At 47.0% G+C, this 24,440-nt stretch overlaps 1 protein-coding gene across 1 annotated transcript; it reads left to right on the top strand.

Annotated features, from left to right (window-relative positions):
• The first annotated feature begins 9,714 nt into the window (after positions 1-9,714).
• Positions 9,715-18,808, top strand: LOC136475973 (outer envelope protein 80, chloroplastic-like). The gene is given in 18 exon segments (XM_066473627.1): positions 9,715-10,007; positions 10,009-10,065; positions 10,067-10,384; positions 10,479-10,572; positions 10,677-10,759; positions 11,725-11,822; positions 11,933-12,002; positions 12,569-12,662; positions 12,750-12,831; positions 13,059-13,094; positions 15,604-15,757; positions 15,838-15,981; positions 16,052-16,122; positions 16,229-16,307; positions 16,393-16,508; positions 16,636-16,783; positions 17,972-18,041; positions 18,226-18,808. Coding segments are annotated over 18 exon segments (1,980 nt in total). The 5' UTR covers positions 9,715-9,896; the 3' UTR covers positions 18,381-18,808.
• Positions 18,809-24,440: the final 5,632 nt, after the last annotated feature.

Here is a 24,440-nt window from a genome sequence, read left to right as displayed (position 1 = left end):
ACTTTACAAAATTCATATGCTAGACAGGGGAAAACATTATCTAAACCACCCCCTCTTCTCTATTAATGAACAAAACATTATATTGCCTCAAAGAGCAAATTCGAGAGACCTAAAATTTAGTAGCCTCTAGTAGGTGTGAACCATGCTATTGAATTAGTCTCACGCAATGTCAATGGCTAGAGTTTCTGATATATTGATTGTCTTGCTATCGCTGCACAAACACCAAATTCTACACAACCAACTAGTCAAGCCTCTCTTTGCCCCACATGATCATATCTTGCCTGTCCATTGGAAGCTGGGCGCTTGCAAAATGTGGAGCTACAAGGGAGGAGGACTCAATCATATAGCATGGGAACTAAGCACGTATTGTAGGGAGGAGGACTCAATCATATAGCATGGGAACTAAGCACGTATTGTATGTATTGTATGCATACCAAGTGTTCAATGAAATGGCTAAAGGCATACTCTAATTTTGTCGGGGACCAATACTAGGGTACCCGAAGAGGAGGAGCTAATGGTCATCAACATTGATTTATCCGAGCAGTCAAGAGCGCGACTATAGCTCCAATCGACCCTAGGTGTGCGGGCTCCGCCTCGCTCGGCCTCTGGGGGTAGGCTTCGCCTCGCCCAATCTCTGGGTTGAGGGCCCTGCCTCGCCTGACCTCTAGGTTGAAGGCCTCACCTTGCCTGACCTCTGTGTCAAGGGCTCCATCTCGCCCGACCCCTCAGGTGTGGCTCCTAATGGAAGCTCGTACCGCCGCCAACCACTACGAGCTAGAAAGTACAACCTTAGGTCAAACTTCTGGCATCGTGTAGGGAGCAGGCACATCTCAACATGACCCGTGCCCGCAACATGTTACTCTAGGGAACTCACATCACCAACAGTGACGAAAGTGTGCTCACTATGCTGCCTACTCCCTGTACGACCGCTGACCAGCACGCTAGTTCACCACGTTGCCCGCTAGGACGGAATGAGACATCATGACCTGCTAACAACGTTGGGGCATGGCATCAGCGGCGAACAGGCATCCAATGTGGAGACATCCCTGTCACCATCTATAGTGTCAGTAGGACCCACATAAAGGAGAAGAAAGGCCCAGCGGTCCTAGAAGTCTTCCTCTCCTTGGCTCTTCTCCCTCTTTCTCTCTATGTAACCTATTCTTCCCCTTCATCAATAAAAGGGGAAGCAATATGCCCCAAGAGGGAGGAGGGTGGTTCACCACTCTACACGGCTATAGACATCAAAACACATGTCCTAACATGCCTTAGGAGCACACGCACATCAGAGATTTGGGACATGTCCCTCTCTCGCTCATTTGTAACCCCTACTACAAACTTTTAGTGCTAGTAACATAAGAAGCAGCGATAAACTAGATGTAGGGACATCTGCTCAAACTAGTATAAACCTTGTGTCCTCTAAGCATACCATCCGATCCAGACGCGCAATACGAGAAATTTACTAGTTGGTCACTCAAAACACCGATAATTGGTGCGCTAGGTAGGGGCTTTTTGCATGTCTCGATGTCCACATTAGGCCTTGAATGGCTAGTCATGGCATTAGCTAGGTCTCAGGCATGCACGTGTGCTTTGGGAACCTAGACTTTATCATCATGATGGGGGAGAGTTGGTGCAGGCTCCCATTGCCATCCAACCTCTCCACTCTATGGGCCTCAACACGATCGCCGAGGCACTTGAGGAGCTATGGCTACATGCACTGGAGGCCCATGCCCTCAGGAGCAACTAGCTCCTTAGCTTCGATTACGGAAGACTAGAACTCTAGCTCAATGCCTTCCTAGGACCCTGACCGTCTCGGGAGGAGCTAGGCCGCCTCACCTTCTTGTTCACCAATGTCATGACGTAGCTTGCCAGAGGAGAGCCGCTTTCCCTAGAATACCTCATCTAGAGTGCCCCGACATCACTCCCATTTGGTCTCCATAATGCCACAAAGACCGTTGGCCACCTTGTGGCGCAACGCACGTCTCCATCCCCCACGAACGACAAGTTCGTGGGGATGACCGAATATGTCACGGAATCTTTCCATGACCTCCTCATATGAGAATCAGGGTCATCTTCTGACTCTAACTCTAGCAGGGGGAGCCACCACCATTCTTGTGAATGTTTTATGGAAGGTACCCCTAAGGGATACATCAAAAGCATCCACAAGGGAGAGGCTACCCCAACAAATGACCTTGACAATGAGGTCGAGGGGGATGTAGGGGCCCCACCTCACCTACAAGTAGAGTAGCTGAAGGCTCAACACAAGAGCTCGAGGAAGCACGACTCCACTCAAGCAGAAACATACGAAGCTCAAATAAGAGATCGAGCACCATGGAGACGGTGGGCATGCGCGCGTCATGGCCCATGATGTGAACGGAGGATCATCGAGGATGATGAATGTTGAGGACCAATACTAGGGTACCTAAAGAGGAGGAGCTAATGACCATCAACATTAATTCATCCGAGCAGTCAAGAGCACAATTATAGCTCCAACCGAACCCTAGGTGTGCAAGCTTCGGCTCACCCGACCCCTGGGGGAGGGCTCTGCCTTGCTCGACACCGAGGCCATAGCCTCTACCTCACCCAACATTGAGGTCGTGAACTTTGCCTCGCCTGACCCTAGGCACGCAAGCTCTGCCTCGCCTGACCCCTAGGGGAGGGCACCGCCTTGCCTGAGATCAAGGTTGCGGTCCCCACCTCGCCTGACCTCTAGGGGCAGGCTCTGCCTCGCCCGACACCGAGGCCACAGGCGTAGTCTCGCCTGACCTCTAGGGAAGGGCTCCACCTTGGCCGACCCTAAGGCCACAGTCTCGGCCTTCCCCAACCTCTAGGGGTAGGGTCCACCTTGCCTGACCTCAAGGTCACGGGCTCTACCTTGCTCGACCCCAAGGCCATAGGCTTTGCCTCGCCCGACCTCTAGGGATAGGCTCCGCCTCACCTGACCCTGAGGCCGCAATCTCCACCTCGCTCGACCCCTTGGGTACAGGCTCCATCTCACCCGATGGAGACCCATACCACCGCCAACCATTCTAGGTCTAAGCGTATGGGCCTAGGCCAAAACTCTAACGTTAAGGAAGAGACCGACATGTCCTGATGTAACCTGTGGCCACGATGGACGATGCCTAGGGATTCACATCAGGAATAACGTCGGGCGTACCGGTGTTGTTCCGCCTAACCCTCATATGAACACTAGTAGGCATGTTGGTTCACCATGACGTCCACTAGGACAGAGTGGAGCATCGTGACCGACAGACGATGCTTGCTCATGGCACTAGTGACGGACAAGACCGTGATGTGGCACCATCCCTATTGACATCTATAGTGTCGGCAGAACCTGCATGAAGGAGAAGAAGGACTCAGCGACCCTGACGGCCTTCGGTTCTCTCTCTCGTTCTTCTATTTCCCTCCACTGTAACCTGTGCTTTCCCTTGGCCTATAAAAAGAAAAGCAGGGCACCCCATTAGAGGGCATCACATTGATTAATTGAGGCAAGACCTAATCGAACCTCTAGAAACCCATCGAACCTCGAACTGACCAGAACACAACATAAGCACATGGCTGAGCAGCAACTGAGCTCTTGGCACCCGTTCACTCTTTCCAATAGAGACTTGGGACCTGTCCCTATCTCGCCCATTTGTAACCCCTACTATAAACTTTTGGAGCTAGTAACATGAGCAGCACAACGAACTGAATGTAGGGATATTCTGCCCAAACTGGTATAAACCTCGTATCCTCTTAGCACACCATCTAAGCCAGATGCGCAATATTAGAAATTTACTCATTGGTGGTAACTCAAAACACCAACAATGAAGCCCTCCCACACTTCACCCGGGCAAGCCAGAACATCGCTGTTGCGGTGGCCTTGCTCCGGGGCTTCTAGGGCCTATGACTCCTAAGGATCGTCGGAGCCATCACGAGATCCGCACGCTACTCGAGCGTGTGATGGCATAGTAGGCCGAGAGCTCGCTGTCCCGACGATGTGACCTCAATGCCAGCCGATGCGTGTCCTCAAAATGACCCAACAAGGATGTATCAGTCCACTAGGTGCTGCAAGGCGGTAGGCCGCGCACCATGGTACTGATGCATGAGCGTCTCGGTCTCCACCGTGACACGCGCGACAACCTCGACGCCCATAGGCATACCCGCGGTGATGCGAGGGAGGAGGCTAGCCATGGCTACCACTCTCATCGTGGTGAACGCTATGACAGCGGCGAGGACCAAAGCCCAAGCCCCAACTTGCCAGGACCATAGGCCTTTGACCGACACATCCTTAACGCCGTCTTCCCACCGTAGTACCGATCGCTGACCAACACCCCAAAATACTCTAGGGAAACGAACCTTGGATTATGGCTCGAGGATTATCGGCTTACTTGCCAAGCCAGTGGAGTGGATAATGATGATTTAATTATCCACAACCTTTCATTGTTCCTGGCTGATTCAGCGCGAACATGGTTGGCACACCTTCCACCCAACCGAATCCAAAGTTGGGCGGACCTAAAAGAGATCTTGGTGGGAAACTTCTAGGGCACATACACACGTCCTGGAAACCCATGGGATCTCAAAAATTGCCAACAGAAGTCTAGGGAAACTCTTCGTGGGTACATCCGATGCTTCTCCCGACAGTGCAATGAGCTGCCCAACGTCACCAACGCCGGTGTCACAGGAGCTTTCCTGTTTAGGACCACCTATAAGTCCTTGGTTTACAAGCTAGGACATAAGGGCCCACAAACCATCAAGGAGCTCTTTGACATCATCACCAGCCATGCCTCGGGTGAGGAGGCGGTCGGGGTAATTTTTGATCACCTCATAGGCAAGGCCAAGCAGGACGAGGATGCCGGCGAAGGCTCCTCCAACCGTCCTAGCAAGAAGAAGGACAAGCAACGATGCTAGGGCTCGCTCATGACTGCCACCAATCACAAGGGGGGTCAGAAGCCCACCAAGGGTACCCTAGACCACTTCGAGAAGCTGCTCGAAGGGCCATACCCGAACCATGCCTTCCCCATCAAGCACCTATACAAGGACTACGTCCTTCATGAAGTGGTTCTTGTCCGAAGGCTCCAACAAGGGGGAGCATAGGAAGGAGCCCAAGTCGACCGCGGATGATGCCGAGGGGAAGGATGATGGCTTTTTGACGCTGGATGGCTGCCTCATGATCTTCGAAGGGTCGGTAGCTTATGACTCCAAGCACCGCCAGAAGCTTATGTGCCACGACGTCTATATAGCCAAGCCAGTCGTGCCTACTCTCCTTCGATGGTCGGAGTCCGCCATAACCTTTGATCGGACCGACTACCTAGAAAGCGTCCCACAACTAGAAAGATATCCGCTCGTGGTTAACTCGATCATCGGCACGAAGTGGCTCACCAAGGTGCTGATGGATGGAGGCAGCAACCTCAACATCATGTATGCCGAGGCGTTGGATGCCATGAGCATCGACCGATCATGCATCCGACCAACCGGGGCACCTTTCCATGTCATCATGCCTAGAAAGCAGGCCGTGCCACTTGGGTAGATTGATCTGCCCGTCACCTTCGGGGATTCGACCAATTACAAGATGGAGACCCTTACCTTTAAGGAGGTTGGGTTCCACGGAACCTACCACGCCATTCTAGGACATCTATGCTACGTGAAGTTTATGGCCATCCCCAACTACACCTATCTGAAGTTGAAGATGTCAGGTCCATGCGGGTCATCACTGTCGGCACCACCTTCCAGTGCACTTACGAGTGCGAGGTCGAGTGCTGCGAACACGCCATGGCAATTGTTGCCTCCAGAGAGCTTGCGACCATTAGGGAGGAGGTCGTCGAAGAAGCACCCGACCCCAAGCGGTCAACCGGGTCTTTTGATCATGTAGAGGGCGCCAAGGAGGTCCTCATAGACCCTAGTGGCTCCAAAGACAAAGTGGTGCGTATTGACACCACACTTCTCTCTAAATAGGACTAGCTAATGGTCATCAATATTGATTCATCCGAGCAGTTAAGAGCGTGACTACAGCTTCAATCGACCCCTAGGTGCGCGGGTTTCACCTTACCCGACCTCTGGGGGCGGGCTCCGCCTAGCCCGACCTCTAGGTCAGGGGGCCCGCCTCACTCGACCTCTGGGTCGGGGGCTCCGTCTCGCTTGACCCCTCAGGCGCGGCTCCTAACGGAAGCCCGTACCGTCGCTAACCACTATGAGCCAGAAAAGTACAACCCGAGGTCAAACTTCTGGCATCATGCAGGGAGCGGGCACATCTCAACATGATCCGTGCCCACGACGTGTCACTCCAGGGAACTCACATCACCAACAATGACGGACATGTTGTCACTATGCTGCCTACTCCATGTACGACCGCTGACCAGCACGCTGGTTCACCGCGTCGCCCGCCTAGATGAAATGAGACGTCACGACCTGCTGACAATGCCGGGCGCGTGGCATGAGCGGCGAGCAGGCGCCTGCACGTGGAGCCATCTCTGTCACCATCTGTAGTGTCGGCGGGACCCGCATAAAGAAGAAGAAAGGCTCGACGGTCCTAGAAGCTTTCCTCTCCTTGGATCTTCTCCCTCTTTCTCCACGTGTAACCTGCTCTTCCCCTTCGTCTATAAAAGAGAAAGCAGGACGCTCCAGAAGGGAGGAGGGAGGAGGGAGGTTCACCTCTCTACATGGTTGTAGACATCAAAACACACGCCCTAACACGCCTTAGGAGCATACACACATCAGAGACTTGAAACCTGTCCCTCTCTTGCTCGTTTGTAACCCCTACCATAAACTTTTAGTGCTAGTAACACGAGCAGTAGAGACGAACTGGACGTAGAGACTTTCTACTCGAACCAGTATAAACCTCGTGTCCTCTAAACACACCATCCGAACCAGACGCGCAATACTAGAAATTTACTAGTTGGCAACTCGAAACACCAACACATTTCTTTTATTCACTGGCAGTTTTGTAGGGCTAAAAATTTAATGATATGGTGTCTGATGATCATATCTTCTATGGTGCTTACGATGTAGATGGTAATTAATTCAATCCAGCTTCATATACTCAGCCTAATCGCTTGTTGGTTTTAGCCAGGGCTTATCAGCCAATCAACAGTGTTTTTCTCTCACAATAAATCAACACCAGCCGGGCTTATCAGCCCTGAAATCAACCAGCGAACAGGCTGACTGCTTTTGTGATTATGAAAATATAAGGCTATCAGATTTTTTTTGAAAATTACATCCATGTGCTATAGCCGGTCTAATTTTTTTTACAAGATCCAACCTTCTATACTAGGCTACCAGCTCACTTGCCAGCATTATTATTATTTAGCATAATTATATTATATAAGCACTGATCTTACAATAAAATTTGATTATTTATGTTCTATGTGCACAGCAGATGATTAATTCACATGCACATCTCAAGAAGATCTGAACAGATTAAGAAAGCATATTATCGATCACATTTATCTATGACGCTAAGAACAAGGTCAGCTACATATCTGTTCTGGACTCTAAAATGTAGATCATCTTTAGTAATCCATCCATTTATGAATATGAGTGTTCTATCAAGTTCTATTCTATTAGAAGAAATTTATTTTCTTTTGTAGGGCTCACCTATTCCAAAAGTTAGATATGCTAATTTAATGTCCTATTCATTTGGTTGATAAGCCATGCCTGAAAGTACTGTTGGCTAATTCGTTGTGAGAGAAAAATACTGTTCGTTGGCTGAAAAAGTACAGCTTATAAGCCAAGCGTACAGGGTGTAAATGTTTCTTCATTATATCTCTACAACACTCCAATTCTCATACATCATCATGTATTCTTTGTTTCCATGCAAGCTCTTGAAATGAAACTCTTCCTGTAGATATTTAGGAGTACAAGGATGTTACATTTCATAGAGAAATGCCATGCAATTTTTCCCTTGCATATAGTGTTCTTTCAGCATAACTATTGTAGAGTTGACATACAACTGTGGCGTTGCACACGGATTTAGTGAGAGCAATGCATATGAATCCATACTAAGAAATCTGAATTGAATCACTAATTTGATGATCAGGTCTTCTCAGTAATGTTCTAATGCAAGATGTTGTTGTGTTCTTCTCCGGTAACAATAACTTAGTTCAACATCAAAATCATCATCATCATATATCTAATCTCATAGCTCAAGTGCTAAACCTTTTTTTTTTGCAAAAAAATGCTACGCTGGTTAACTCCAATGAGGGCACGTACGTTAATATCTCTAGTCATGGCTAATTGTGACACCAGCGATGCTGACTAAAGATGGTTCAAAGTTCAGGCTGAACCGAGGACACCATGGACAGACGAGGAGGTTGTTCATCATCATATCCAAATCCAACTGGCTCAAGAAAAAAATTTCACGAATGGGCCTGGCGACTGGCGACCACATCGAACGCGAACGGCTCTCGTTGGCCTCTCGAGGCTCAACACGAAAGCAGGGGATTTTTAACCTTTTACCATCGTTACGGACGACACTTTTTTGTTTATTAGCTTTATGCACGCTTCAATATAATTGTCATCGCAAACGGTGAATTTCCTACGTTTTTATTATTTTTGCTGACATAGCACGTCAGGTGGGCACGCTAGCGTGGCGGTGAGCCTGGGAAAGCCTACCGAGCATACGAAATGACCTATTTACCCCTGCAGCTTCTCTCTCCACTCGTTGACGCGTGGACCCTATACGTCAGCTTCGTCTTCAACCTCATGTGATCACCACGCAGAGAGGGAAGGGGGAACTCGTGCACTCCCAGTCGCGCTGCTGCCCCTCCTCGACCTCCGGCACGCCTTGCTGAAACGTGCGCTCTGCCGCGCGCCCGTTCAGCAACAGGATCCGCACCCACTCGCCGCCGCCCCTTTCGCGAGGCGTACGGAGTTCGTCCTGCCAGCGTACGTCGCGGTCGCTCTCGCCGAAATCCGTCGTGATTCCGAGCTTCAAGACATGACTACAAAATAAGTATGGCTCCTGCCACATTTGCTCGGCGCTCTTGGGCTCTGCCCATTCGCCATCTTTGCCATGGCAATCGAAGAGCTCGACGAGTTCGAGGTGCCGTGGGCGGAGACCTGCTACATGCATGAGCCGTTGCAACCTAGCTCGTCACCTATGCCAGTGCAGGCGGCACAGCCACTGGCTCGCATGCAGCGCGCTCTCGGCCCGTGGACGTGCCCGGCCCCAAGGCTGACCGCTCCTGTGCATTTGCTGCTGTCAGCCGGCTGGCGGCAGTCGGAGGAGGCAGAGCCGGCGACGTGGACATTGCGGGCGTCCGTTGGCCCGCCGTTGAGCGACCTGCGCCATCTCCGTGACCCCGTGCTCCGGATGACTGGCTTCATTGAAGGATGACATCGCAGCGCGTCGCGTGCATGGTGCTGGTGTAGCTCGATTTGTACTCAAGCCTCGCGGTCAAATTAAATGGACGGGCATGCGGCACAGCGAACGGTCTAGCAAGTCATGCCGGAGGTCGAGGAGGGGCCGCAGCGTGGCTAGGACTGCACGAGCTCCTCGCCTTCCCTCTCTGGGTGATGGCTAGAGGTTGAAGATAAACATGGGGTCCACGCGTCAGCGAGTAGAGGGAGAGAAGCAATAAGGATAAATAGATCATTTACTGGGTAGGCGTCTAATGACGTGTCATGTCATAAAAATGACAAAAAAAAAAAAGGTAGGAGCTTGAGTGTTTACGATGTCAACTGCTTATGAGCGCTTATAAAACTGGCAAAACCAACGATGGTTACGCAAAAAGTTAAAAATCCCGAAAACGGGACTACCCCTCTCCCACGGGTCCAGCCAGTCCAGCACCATCTCCGCTCCGCATTCCACTGCCCATGGCGGACGAAACCCTCGCGCCCTCGCCCTCGTCCTCGTCGCCAAAGCCCTAAACCCTAGTCGAGCTCCATTTCGGGACACTAACAGGACCTTCCAGCGCCGCGCCATGGGCCGCAGTCGCGATGTCCGCTTCGTCTCCTCCGGCGTCAAGCTCCCGTCCGCGCCGGCCCCGCCCCCGTCCCTGTCCCCGTCGCCCGCGCCCGCGCTCCTCTCCGCAGGCGCTCCCGTTCGCGCACATCGGCCGCGCCATCGACGCCGCCGCCCGCCGCCTGGGCCGCCTGCCTCCCGCGCGTCCCGGTCGCGCGGGCCGAACCGGCCCTGCCCCCGCCGCGGCGGCACGGGAAGGACGGCGGAGGGCCCGAGGAGCGCGTGCTGATCAGCGAGGTCGCGGTGCGGGGGAAGGACGGGGAGCCGCTGGAGCGGGCCGAGCTGGAGGCCGCGGCCGCCGCGGCGCTGCGCGCGTGCCGCCCCAACGCCGCGCTCACCGTGCGGGAGGTGCAGGAGGACGTGCACCGCATCGTCGAGAGCGGACTGTTCCGGTCGTGTATGCCCGTCGCTGTCGACACCCGCGATGGCATTCGCCTCGTCTTCGAGGTCCTCCTATCCTCAATCCTCTTGTTGTCCCCACTTTCTTTCCTTATTTCTGGAGCTAATGAAGGCACAATTTCGGTTCTTCTTTTGGTTTCAGGTGGAGCCGAACCAAGACTTCCATGGGCTGGTATGTGAGGGCGCCAACATGCTACCGTCCAAGTTCCTGGAAGATGCTTTTCATGATCGCCATGGTAAACATGTCCTTTCTTGTTCTCAAATAATGTTCAATTTGTCAACAGATTATGTGCACTATTGTCTGCACAACCCATTCAGTCTTTGGAGTTACAATGTGCAGGAAAAATTATTAACATTAGGCATCTGGATAAAGTGATCAAATCCGTCAATGGATGGTATCAGGAGCGTGGCCTAACTGGATTGGTAGGTAATCCGAATTTGTGTTTCTCTGTCACATAGTTGCTTGTGCTTAGCTCCTACGATGCCTCATACCTGTACCACACAGAAACAAAGATGGAAGTGAAATAATTGTTACCACGGAGCAGGAAACTAAGGCGATTAGGACAGAGAGAAGGGAAGAATGGGAAACCAGACATGCCTAGTGTGCGCGGATGTTTACATACAAAATAGAAAACAAAGGTAAATTAATTGAATAGTTGAATGAAATTTGACATATACGAAAAAAGTGTGAGGTGAAGGAGGAGAAGAATGTGGATGATCCTGATTAGGGATTTACTGAATACATTATAGATGAAACCCTGCAAACAAATCAGAATACTCCAGTCAAGAGAGGTGGGAGAAGATTGAGGATCAACCTGATTTTGGGATTTCCTGAATCCAGTATGGGTCAAACTTGCAAACAAATCAGAATACTCCGGTGAAGATCACAGGCATTAGGGGAAGACGGATGCAATAGGAGCACTGCCTCCTGCTTTGTACTGGAGGTGCCTTATAAGTGAGGAGTTGAGTGGTCGGAGTGGCAGTAGTGGGAAGCTATGGGGTTGGTTTGGTGCAAAGCTACCCGACTGTTCCTTTTGTTTGCGTCGAGCTTAGGATTAGTGGACTGAAAAATGATAGAGATGGCATGGAACAACGTGGTCAAGAGAAACAGTAGTTTTCCATAGGAAGAGGAGAAGGGAGGTGGCTTTGGTTGCCCTGAGGTGTGGGAGATGATACATGTCCGGGCAGATGTGATTGCCACCTCATGATCGAATTGTATATATCTTACCAATGTCAAATATGTGGGCCACTGAGCATGCAGTATAGGATTTGTTGGTTATCCATTGTGTATAGAGATACTTTCTATGCTGAGATACTTTCTGGAGGGATTTTGAGATACTTTCTATGCTGAGATGGCAAATCACAAAGATTCCTTGGTTTGGATACAGGTTTCATATGCTGAGATACTTTCTGGAGGGATTTTGAGGCTGCAGGTTTCAGAAGCTGAGGTTAATAACATTAGCATTCGCTTTTTGGACAGGAAGACGTGAGAACCTATCTTTTCTCTGAGATTTCTTGATCAAACACTGTTTTAAAGTGCTTAAATTTCTATGTTTCTTATGTTTTTCATCCTTCTGTTTCCTTTGCTTGTGGTAGCGGTGAACCAACTCTTGGAAAAACACAGCCGGAAACCATCCTTCGGCAGCTTACCACCAAGAAAGGGCAGGTCAGAGCGCATTTTCAGAAGTGCCTTTCTCAATCTGTCTATTTATGTTTTATATACCTCAGGAGGACTATTGATGATATGCTGAAATGCAAATATCATCTTTCAGTCATGTTCTTCTAGATGTTGCATGAAATGCTAACCCTTCCAACTTCACATTTTTCGTTATTCATGTGCTGTGTTGCATCATTCATGCACTGAAATTTCTATGCAAAGGCTAATACCAGAATCACCAGCGCTGGTTACAATATAGGCATATAAATTTGATTGGAGACTTGGAGCCCGTATAGCTTATACCCAAGTCCCTCTTTTCTTTCATTATGATTGTGTATATTCTGTCATTTTCACAGTAATATTTGGACTCAGACTGGGTGCTTTGGACTTAAAACATTATGAAAGGAGCACTGCAGCATTCTGAACCAAAATAATATTAGCAATCATCTAAAAATTATCATGTCGCAATAGTATATAGATTTTACCTTTTTATCCATGTCCTGTTGTCTTATGCTATACCATCAATGTTGCCTGTTAAAACTTCAAATTAATCTTGTCTATTTAAAATTAAACAGGCTTACAATAGTGCACAAGTGAAAAGGGATGTTGAAACAATACTTACTATGGGAATCATGGAGGATGTTACAATAATTCCGCAGCCAGTTGGAGGTGAAGCTATTTTTAAGTTGTCATTTTTTTAAGTAGATCTGATCTCATATAAGTGCTAATGTTCATGTGCTTTGTAATTGTCTGCAGATTCTAATAAAGTGGACCTTGTCATGAATCTTGTTGAACGCCCTTCGGGTGGTTTCTCTGCTGGTGGTGGAATTTCAAGTGGGTGAGTACGAACAATACTTTGTTAATTGAGCTCATTTTGGAGATTGCATAAGTGGGTGTAGCCAGTGACTTTCTGCTTTAAGAAATTCTGTTCTGAGTCAATAGTGCTGAAGCCTTGGATGTGCTGTCTTTTTCCTCCTTTAACCTCCAAAGTTGTAGCACATGCGCAAGGTACAGTCAAACTGTTATTCCTCAATGCTGATTATATGACATTATGTTTTTCTGCAGGATAACAAATGGACCCCTTTCTGGACTTATTGGCAGGTCAGTATGTTATTCTTTCACAGGTTAAGATGTATGTATATACATCTACTCTTTTTCTGCTTCTGGTGCTATTTCCGCTAGTTAGTTTCTACTCTCTGCATAGGCTCAATGTCATCATGATTCTTCAAAGATTCCCAGGGCTGCAAGTTTTCCTTGCTGACTATTGTTTGTGTTGGTTTTGAAAAGGTGGCCCTGTGCTCAAACTAGGGCCTATGTTCGAAAGGGCATATTGTGCTCCAAATCCTTGGGACTAAATTCAAATTTGAACAAAGTTTGATAGTCCTTAATATTCCTGGAGTTATGCCGCTCTTTCAAACAGGTCACCAATGGGCTTGGTCCCTTATTTCGTTCGGTTTAACATTATCAAGAATCCTCATTATGTAAGGTTCTTATAAATGTTTGGAGGGCTCGATGGGCTCTTATGGGCTATGATTATCATCGTAATTGTCATGTAGCCACCACATTCAGACCAGCTTAAGCTATAAGCTTATCCTCCAAAACCCAAGCCTTTTGGGATCAAGAAAAGTTAGCACTTTTTATTTTAGAATCTGTCAATTATTGGTGATGAAGTCATGATGTGTAATTGAATAGATAGCTGATGATTTTTAATTCGAATATGTAATTGATCTTGTTTGACATCAGATGTGTTAACTTTAAACCCCAGGCCAGCTGTTTACTACTCCCTCCGTTCCAAATTGTAAGTCGCTTTGACATTTTTGGTTCATCCATTTTGCTATGTATCTAGATATATTATTATATCTAGATGCACAGCAAAATGGATGTACCAAAAAGTCGAAACAACTTATAATTTGTAACGGAGGGAGTAGTTGGCTAGCTGCATGTGCCTGCTTAACAGATTCCTAAGGTTTACCAAAACTTATAGCATTTGGACATTGGAATCTGTTTGTTAGTTGGCTTGAAACTTCAGTGGAAATTTAATCTTAAACTGACATGCTTATGATTATAATAATATGTAATTCAGTGTATTTGTACACAATACAATATACTAATCCGAATTATGGTTTTAGCTCCATCTATATGGAACATGGAAGAGTTTCTAATTTTAAATTTTACATCGTTCCTCTCTAGGATTGAGTAGCATTCTCTCTAACACCAGCTGCCAATTAACAACATGTAGTGCCATTTGTGGGAAAATGCCACCTCAAAAACCAAAGTGACAAGTTTTTGCGAACAAAAACCAATTTGCTAAACATATATTCTGATTTCTGAACTTGTAATATGTCTAGCTATGCAGCACGGATACGGATACGTGTATCGGTATCGGAAGGATACGGATACGCGGATACGGCAATTTTCTAGAAAACATGATACGCGGATACGTTTTACTATTTTTTAATAAATAAATAATAATACAAATTAAAATTGTGAAAGTCTAAAACTCGAGTTACAGGAAATCCTAATGTCGGTTCTCTGTTGTGATTGTGGCTGGTAGCCACAGCCCACAGATCCTATGCTAGGATTAGCACTAGCACTTAGCTTATGCTAGCACTACCAAATTTGGAGAGACCACCTATTGCATGCAAGCAATGAAGCAATCAAGGGCGTGCCCAGTGCAGAGAGCTTCCGCTCTGTGCGGGGTCTGGGGAAGGGTGTCAGTGGCAAGCTTTACCCTCGCCTGTGCAAAGCGAGGAGACCGCGACTCGAATCCGGGACCTTCCGGTCACAGGCGGTAAGACTCTACCGCTTGCACCAGGCCCGCCCTTCCAATGAAGCAATCAAGAATGGGCAAAAATCAGGAAGGGGAAGTGGGGAACAAACAAAATTAAGCAAGAACTGCAGAAGTAGAGTAGATCAAGAATAGGGAAGGGGATGTACATGCAGAATTAGAGTAGACAGCTTGCTTTGCTGCTGAATCATTCTCTCCCCTGCATCCCCTGCATCACGGGAGCTGGCCGCGACCATGACGAACTGCTAGGTGCCCCCCGGCGCGGCGATCTGGAGGAGGATGGCATGGAGGGGCCAGAGGCTCGGCGACGGCGGCCGGCGAGCAGTGGCGCATCCCCTGTGCAGGAGGCGGCGCACATGTACGCAGGAGGCTGTGCGCGGGGACGGAGGCTCGTCTCCAGCGAGCGGGGGACGGAGGCTCGTCGCCGGTGACCGGTGAGCAGGGACGAGGCTTCCTTGCGCGTGTTCGCTGGAGGTGGCGCGACTGCACGAGGTGCGAGCGTCGGGGGCTAGGGCGTCGGGGAGACACAGGGAACATTGTTTTTGTTGGGCTGGGCCGTATCCCAGATATAGATACGTATCCACAGGCATACTCAAGAATTGCGAAATTAATAAAAATTCGGATACTCCGCAGATAAGTATCGGGCGCGTATCCGACGCGTATCCGTATTGGATACGTATCCGACACGCGATACGCTCCCTCAACCACGTATCCGTGTAATGTAGATGTCTAGAACAAAATCACTATGTTGCAACTTATTAGCCCCTAGCCTCCTACCTCTTATATATGCACATAGTCTAAACTTTACTCAATGGAGTGCAGCTTTGCATATTCACATCGGAATGTTTTTGGGAGGAACAAGAAATTAAATCTCTCTTTGGAAAGGGGGCAAATCGATTCAATATTTAGATTGAACTTTACTGACCCTTGGATTGATGGCGACAATAAGAGAACCTCCAGAACTGTTATGGTTCAGGTATTTACCTTTAATATAAATCACTTTCCAGTTCCGCTAGTTAGCACCATGCATATGTTTATAGCTATTTCTTGTACCAGAACTCTAGGACTCCTGGAACACTTGTCCATGGTGGTGATCATCCTGACCATGGGCCCATAACAATTGGACGTGTTACTGCTGGCTTGGAATATAGTCGACCATTCAGACCCAAGTGGAGTGGGACACTTGGCTTAATTTTTCAGGTAAATATTCTGCTGCTTATCTTTCAGGACTAGCCATGCGGTATAGTGTTGACCTTTTGTGTCTGCACAGCATGCTGGTGCTCGTGATGATAAAGGGAATCCGGTCATCAGGGATTTCTATAACAGCCAATTAACTGCCAGGTCTCCATTCTCATTGTCTTATTTCCTTAGTTTCACATGAAAGATTCTAACACAGTCAGTATAGTTGTTAAGATTTCCACCTGATGTTTGTCTCATTGCATTGCAGTGGACATGATTATGATGATACACTTCTCGCTAAGTTTGAAAGTATCTACACAGATTCTGGAGACCATAGCTCTACAATGGTTGGCATCAATGCTTATTCCTTCCCCAACTTGGCAATTTTTGTAGCCATCATTGCTTATCTCCGGCTACCATTGTTGCTTGTAGCTTGTTTTCAACATTGAGCAAGGTCTCCCTGTTCTGCCTGAGTGGCTAAGCTTCAACAGAGTGACAGCACGTTTGAGGCAGGGATATGAATTTGGTCCTGCTAGGCTTCTTCTAAGGTTTGTTTTAATCACATTCTTGTACTGGGCCTGTAGCAAAAAATATCATGAACTGAATGCTCTGCATATGAACTTGCACTGACAGTTTTTCCAGTTCTGTTACTTTTAATCTTTTTGTTTGATGTAGTGCCTCTGGAGGTCACGTGGAGGGAAATTTTCCACCTCATGAAGCATTTGCAATTGGTGGGACAAATAGTGTAAGAGGATACGAAGAAGGTGCGGTTGGCTCTGGGCGTTCTTATGTTGTCGGTAGTGGTGAAGTGTCATGCCGCCTGGTAAACTTCTTTCTCCTCCCGACCTTACTGTCCTTTTTGTCATTGTCAAATGGACTCCACATGGAAGTATGACAGACACAACTGTATGGTAATTTACCACAGAATGCCGTATTGGCAACAAGGGTATACATATCTACATAATTGATTATAAATGGTACTATCTTAGTATGATTTGCAATTTAAGTAAAATTTCTTTCTCAGATTTAGTTCAAGAATATAGCTAACTCAGAAAGGAAATAAACAGGTGGGCATTCTGCCACACTGTTCAAGGCTTGAATACATATTAGATATGGAACATTTTGTGTGCGCGCGCGCACACACTGTTTTTATCTGTATGCCTGTATGGAACCTTCTACTCATAGGTGCCAGACCCAGAAGCAGGGCCCAAAATTCTCTGCAAAACACAATAGTCCTGGAATATAAATATCTAGCAATGAATATTTTAGCAAAAACAGGATCAATATTCTTCTGCCACATTGTTGCTTGTTGCTAGTAGGGCCCAACATGAAAGTAAAATGACCAGTCCAGTTAAACGTCTCTTACCCAGTCTCATTATTGGGCTCACCCGGCTGTGCTAGTAGCACAGTGGGCTGCAGCAGCTGCTGTTTATTTCCTCTATAGAAGAACAGTGATTGCAGGTGTGCTTGCTGCTGCACAGTAGCAAGCTCTTCTGAGCAGGCAGATTGTTGCTCAAATGAGAGGATCTTGTATGGCTGGGGCGCTGGGCCATCACCAATTGATTGCCTGCGGTAGCTTAACTTGGCCTGCTTGCTTTACTCTTTCACTGCCCTACTTTCATATTGGGCCCAAGTAGCAATAATGTTATAGATGGATGATGTTACTATTCTTAATAGAATATTTGTTGAGCGGTATAATATGCTATCTTTGTAATAGCTGAGTACAACAGTTGTTCCGAGCCCCCTTTGCATAGATAATCTGGAGCCCTGTTCTTCATGTCTAAATAGATTGGCAGCTTGAAAAACAGTTATATGCAGAGTTTTTTTCCCCTGAGAACTTGTATGCACAGTTGTCTGCAAATGCCATCATGCGTTTGAAGAAATGCATACTATTCATCTGGGTCTTACACTGCTACTTTAACGCACATTTTACCTACTCTGGTCTCGTGAATGAACAAATCAAGGTTTTAAATCATAATTTGATTACCTTGTATTCTTGCTCTAAATGCAGTTTGGGCCACTGGAAGGCGTGGTCTTTGGCGACTATGGCAGCGATCTTGGTTCTGGTCCTAAAGTTCCTGGTAATTCATATATTGTACTCTAACGTGATAGTTATTTATTTTTCTAGGACACATTTGACAGAATGGAAGTCTAGCACAAATGGGGAATTTACTTGAAATTATTTTACCATCTATACATATTAGCTGCTTTTCTGTTAGCATACACAACTCTTACTTGGACCATCTGTGGTGATTGGCTCTTCAGGTGACCCAGCTGGAGCTCGTGGAAAGCCGGGTAGTGGCTATGGCTATGGTGTTGGCGTCCGCGTGGACTCCCCTCTGGGACCTCTACGGCTTGAGTACGCCTTCAACGATAAGCAAGCAAGCCGATTCCACTTCGGTGTTGGCTACAGAAATTAACTTGTATATTGGTCACATTCAGATTCAACCTTATTCTTCTGAGCATTTTGGGCTGGTAGAAACTAGTGCCATGCCATCCATTTTTTGGCGATGCCAAAGCAAGTTTTGCTTAGGTCAGATTTCATTTTCTGTAACATATAGTTCCTTCACTTCTGTGGAGTGTTCTTCAGCTAGAGAAATTAAATGGACCCCTACTGGTAAATCATCCTACCTCTGATATCTGGAAGGCCCTGTAGTGGAACACAAGGTACGAAGAAAGAGGGATGAATGCTGTTGACTGTTGTAATGGCATTGCACATTCCTAGCGTATTTATGCATGTGTATATGTGTTTTATAAAACTAAAGGAGCTGAGTAACGGATTTGTCTTTTTGTCACATGGATGACGTGATTTATCCGGACAAATAAAAACGTTTCATTTGGTGGTACAGCATGGTTTGCAGAGCTCCATTTAATACATGTATGTGCTTAGCTGTTCGGCTTATGACTTTTGCAGACGTGGGTGATGCTGTTTCGTTGTGAGAGAAAAATATTATATATTTACTAATAAGCTGGGCTGATAGGTTTAAGCGAACAGTTGCATGCGCATCTGTAAGTTCTCCGACATGCATAGCGAATATGCAGTATGTGCTTGTATTTTTCTGAATTTATTCTAAGATTTAACAGCGCTGTGCTTTCAGTGGTAGACGACGTTACTGTCAGACGTGAGGCGCATGTAGTGTCTTTGTCAATCTCGAGATGTGCCGGTACAGTCTTCTGGAGGTGCTCATAGAGGTAGGTGTTGTGAAACGTCACCCCTTGGCTGAATGGATGAAGGGACACATCCATCCAAACGATATCGTTTCACAGGGATGATCTCATCCATTTATAGAGGCAGTTAGGATTAGTATAGACAGTTAAGCATAGTCACCAAAGGGACATGTCCTTTGGACACTAACAGTTGTGTCCGTATGGACACAACCCTTCACTTTGTATATATATCTAAGAGATCAATGAAAGCAGTTTAGTTGTTCCCAAAATCTTGTTCATTTTCATTTATTTCTAACACGTTATCAGCACTGCTCTACTGGACAAGAGAATAGAGAACGACGACGTAGAGGCAACGAAGGCCTCTGAACCCACCGGTAAGCATGACGAAAATTGACTTACCGTCGCATGTTGTTCGTCAACTGTTCTTCGCCCTTCGCTGCGTCGATGGTGTTCGCCGTGGCCCGATCCGCCACCACGGTCACCATGGACAACGCCGCAGCGTCTTCGAGCGCCTTGGGCCTCGTGTTCGCCGCGACAGTGCCCATGGTCATGGCCATGGTCTTTTCGGCCGCCTCTTCAACTCCGCTGTTTGTGGCCTCCGTTCCAATATGGTTCCTCGCCGCCGATGGATTCCTGTTCGCGGCAGCCATGCTTCTCCTCCGCGCGATCTTCGTCTGCAGAGCCAGCCACCATCTCCTCGCCTTGCTTGGACGGTGCCGGCCCCAGCAACGCTGCGCCACCAGTCCAGGAAGCCCTGGCGCCACCAGTACAGGAAACCCCGGCGCCACCAGTCGTTGAAGCCTCGGCGCCGTCCGTTGATGAAGTGGTTACCGAGCCCATCACCGTCCCCGCGTACATCCCAATGGAGCCGATGTTGCCGGCACTGTCACCGCCTCGCTTCTGGTGCGACTTCTACAAGGAGTTCACCTCGATCCCGCACACGCTTGAGTACTCGTACTCGCTGCCGATGCCCACACCAGCCTCTCCGACTCCAGTGGCGACAGGCAACGGCGTCCCCCTGCTCGATCCTTGGTTTCTGAACACGCGGGCTGCTCCCGCGCTTGACGCCGTGAAGATTGAGGAAGAGGACGAGGACATGGTGGCTGCCCTCGGCGTCAGCAACCTCTTCAACCCCGGAGGCTTGTACGTGACTAGGACCGGCGTCCCGATGTACGGCTTCTTCGACACGGCCGGACTCTCGGCTACTCCTCCGACGATGACCCTGCCAACGGCTTCACCTCCGTCAGCGGCGCTGCCCCTTCCCCATAACATCTTCGGCGCTCGCACGGACATGGTGGCGACTCCAGCACCGGCGGCTGCTCCTCCTCCGCCCGCGACTCGCGCGGAGGCTGCGGCCCGCATGAGGAAGCAGGCTCTTCCGATGGCTCCTCCAACCTCTACTGAGGGCAGCGCGACCACGCCCCCTCAATTCGCCGCCTCATCGGTGGCAGGGTGGCCGCCGTGGACAGGCGCCCAGGGATCCGCCGAGGGACTTGGAACCCGGCCGTGCTCGGCCTCCCATCGGCGGAGGTGCTCGGTAGTGGCTTCTACTCCCCCGACGAGGGGGAGTCCTCCTCAATCTAAAGATGGCGAGCATGGGCAGCGCGGTGGACCGGAGCGGCGAGGTGATTTGCGACGGCGGCGGTGGACTCTGAAATCGGCAGCGGCGGTGAGCAGTTAGGGTTTCAACCCTAACTGCCGATCGACCCTCCTTTTATGGTGCTGCTGCGCGCGCGGGATGGGCCGGCCCAAGGCCGGTGCCCTGGCCTACCTCCACTCCCTGCGCCTGCCCGAATGGGCCAAGCTGGGCCGAAAATCATAAATGAGTTCAATCACATTTCAATGGCCTGGCTGGTTCCTTTTCTTCCTTTTATTTATTTTCAGCATTAATTCGTCAATGACTATGTTAGTCTCCTATAATTATGTGTTGTAAAATTAAGTACTCTTGTGTTTAGTCACTGACTTTAACTATAGTTGTACTTGTGATATTTTATTATTGTAAAATATCCATTTATGATATTATTCAAAGTATTTGTCCCTGTATGTATGGCAAATCCAATAAATAATATCCGTGTTATTACGACCATGATCTTGCAAATTATTTACTCATTAATCAGTTTTGCAATCGATCATTTTATTTAAGCCCCCTTTTTATGCTTTTTGATTTTAAAGCACTACGCGCTTAAATAATGGATGCGACATTTTATGTATATTTTCTCATCAATTATATAATGCGTATGTTCTCTATTTGTTTATTGGCCATACACAAGGTAGCACCATTGTTGCTACTGCGGGATCTACACTAAGTAAACACTTAGTGACTATCCTCAACGTGCGTACCCAACATCACAAATGAGAACATTTGATCTACATCTTTTCACAAAGATGACTACCATTAATTCGCATTCCTATTGACCATACACAAGGTAGCACCATTGTTGCTACTGTGGGATCTACACTAAGTAAACACTTAGTGACTATCCTCAATGTGCGTACCCAATTCGTTTGCGAATTGACTAAGGTCTACATCATTCTTGATGATTACCTTAAGACGTGTTTATACAACTTGCATAATTATTTGGCATCTACTGTTAATACAGACTATGCCCAATTTGAGGTCTACACTTATAAAGTGACTACCTCCATTATTTTATTATGCACATGAGATCTTTACACCATTAATAATACAAGATTTATCTTGTCAATATCTTGCATCCCATAATTACAACACACCACAATATTTTAATAACTTAAAATGTTTTGATGGTTTGCCTCGTGTAGGATCAATGACCGTCAAAGAGTTTGATTTGCTTGCTCTAGACGGCCACAATTACCCCATATGGGCTGTGGACGTAAAGGTTAGTCTTGCGTCCCGTGGACTTTATCGAGCTGTGTTACCACCCGAAGAGGGTGTTGCACCTCTTGATGATCAACATGTATACACAACCCTATATCTCATTAGGAGCCATATTCATCCTGATCTTAAGGCTGAATATTTGTTGGAAGAGAACCCACGAAATCTATAGAATTATCTTAAACAACGCTATGAACAACAAAAGGCACTTGTCCTGCCTGCGGCCAACTATGAATGGACGCAACTTTGCTTATAGGATTTTAAAACTGTGAGTGATTACAACCATGCTGTTCATAGGATTTGCTCAAAGTTGCAATTCTACGAGAAAGAACCTACAGATGCGGATAAAATAGAAAAGACTCTATCTACTATGCTTCCCTCTGAAAGGATTCTTCAACAACAATACCGTGAAAGGCGTTTCCAGGTTTATTCTGAGCTTATACAAACTTTACTTGAGGCCAAAAAACATTCTGAACTTATGGTTTGGAATAATCAGCAGCGCCCCGTAGGGTCTGCTCCATTGCCTAAAGTACATGGTTACACTCAGAATAAACCCAAATTTGATGGTGGACTTTCTAAGACCCATCCTCAGGGAAATTCTAAGAAAGGTAAAAAACAACGCAGACGCAATAAGAAATCCCAAATTCGTGTTTCCAACAAGGGTAAGAACATTTCCAAAAATAGGAATGACAAACCAGTGTGTCAGAAGTGTGGTTGTTATAGCCATATTACAAAGAAATGTCATACCCCAAGTCATCTTGTTGATCTCTACTTAAAGTCTGCGGGTCACGGACGTGCTGCACTAGGACAGAAGTATGAAGCCCACTTCAACATTTGACCTAACACCACCAGGAATGAGGCTGGTTGTTCACAACAAGTTCCAATGGAACCAAGCAGCAACAACATACGAGGAGGCGAGGATCTTGCTGATACGGGGAATATGATCATCGAATATGCATCCAACGACATATACGGAGACTTTGAATAGGCTCCCAATCCCTTAGATTCTAGTGTCTTTATGTCCTAGTGATTATAATAGTTAAAATAATTTATGTCCTATGTGTTGTAAATATATAATAATGTCATCACTATTTGGTTTGAATATCCAATAAATGTAATGTAAACATTTGATATTTAATAAATAACATATGTATTCTATATATCATCAAAGAGTTTCATATCAAATTCTTTATTTATATATAGTTTCTACGGGGGTCAATCTGATGGAGGAGGAATTATGCCTAGTGGACAGTGGTACCACTAATTCTATACTTAGAGAAACAAAGTATTTCCAAACTCTTATAAAAAGATAAGGAAATGTTTTGACTATCGCCGGACGCGATGCTACGATAGTTGATTCTGGTCGTGCCACTATTGTACTCCCCATGGATACCCAAATTACAATTGAGGATGTATTATTGTATCCCGACTCAAAGCATACCTTGTTAAGTTATAGAGATATCCATCAAAATAGTTTTCATATAGAAACCCGTGATGATAATAATGAGGAAATTCTCCTCGTTACTAAAAATAGCGGATATGGCAAACGAATTGTTGAGAAAATTCCCCCTTTTCTGTCTAGATTGTACTACACATACATCAAACCCGTACCGCATGTTGCGTACAAGGTAATTTTTCAGAATGTTGACGCATTCAAAATTTGGCATGAACGCCTTGGCCATCCTGGTATAGGGATGATGCGAAAAATTATCAGCAATTCTAAAGGTCATGAGTTAACGACTGCTAAATTCCCGAAATCTTCAGATTTTATGTGCACTTCATGCGCTACAGGGAAATTGATCGTACGGCCATCGCCCGTTAAGATCCAAAATGAGCCACTAAAATTTCTTGAACGCATTCAAGGAGATATTTGTGGCCTCATACAACCAACGTCTGGACCGTTCAGGTACTTCATGGTTCTAATAGATGCATCTACTCGATGGTCTCATGTGTGTCTTATGTCCACACGTAACCATGCTTTTGCAAAAATTATTGCTCAAGTTATTAGACTTAGAGCACATCATCCTGAACATCAAATTTAATCAATTCGAATGGACAATGCTGCTGAATTTTCTCAAAGGCTTTTAATGATTATTGTATGGCTTTGGGAATTCAAGTTCAGCACTTTGTCCCATATGTCCATACACAAAATGGTTTAGCAGAATCTCTTATTAAGAGAATTAAACTCATTGCAAGACCGTTATTATAAAATTGCAACCTACCAACTTCATGTTGGGGTCATGCAGTCTTACACGCTGCTGACTTAATTCAATTGCGACCAACTGCATATCACATAGTCTCTCTATTGCAATTAGTACGTGGGAATATGCCAAATATTTCCCATCTGCGAAAATTCGGTTGCGCTATATACATACCGATCTCACTGCCTAAGCGTACTTCTATGGGCCCATAGAGGAAACTTGGTATCTATGTGGGATATCAATCTCCATCAATTATC

The sequence above is a fragment of the Miscanthus floridulus genome, chromosome 8, assembly GCF_019320115.1.
Source record: "Miscanthus floridulus cultivar M001 chromosome 8, ASM1932011v1, whole genome shotgun sequence".
NCBI lineage: Eukaryota > Viridiplantae > Streptophyta > Magnoliopsida > Poales > Poaceae > Miscanthus > Miscanthus floridulus.
Note: the sequence above shows the minus strand (reverse complement) of the source record. Positions and strands in the feature narration are given on the sequence as shown.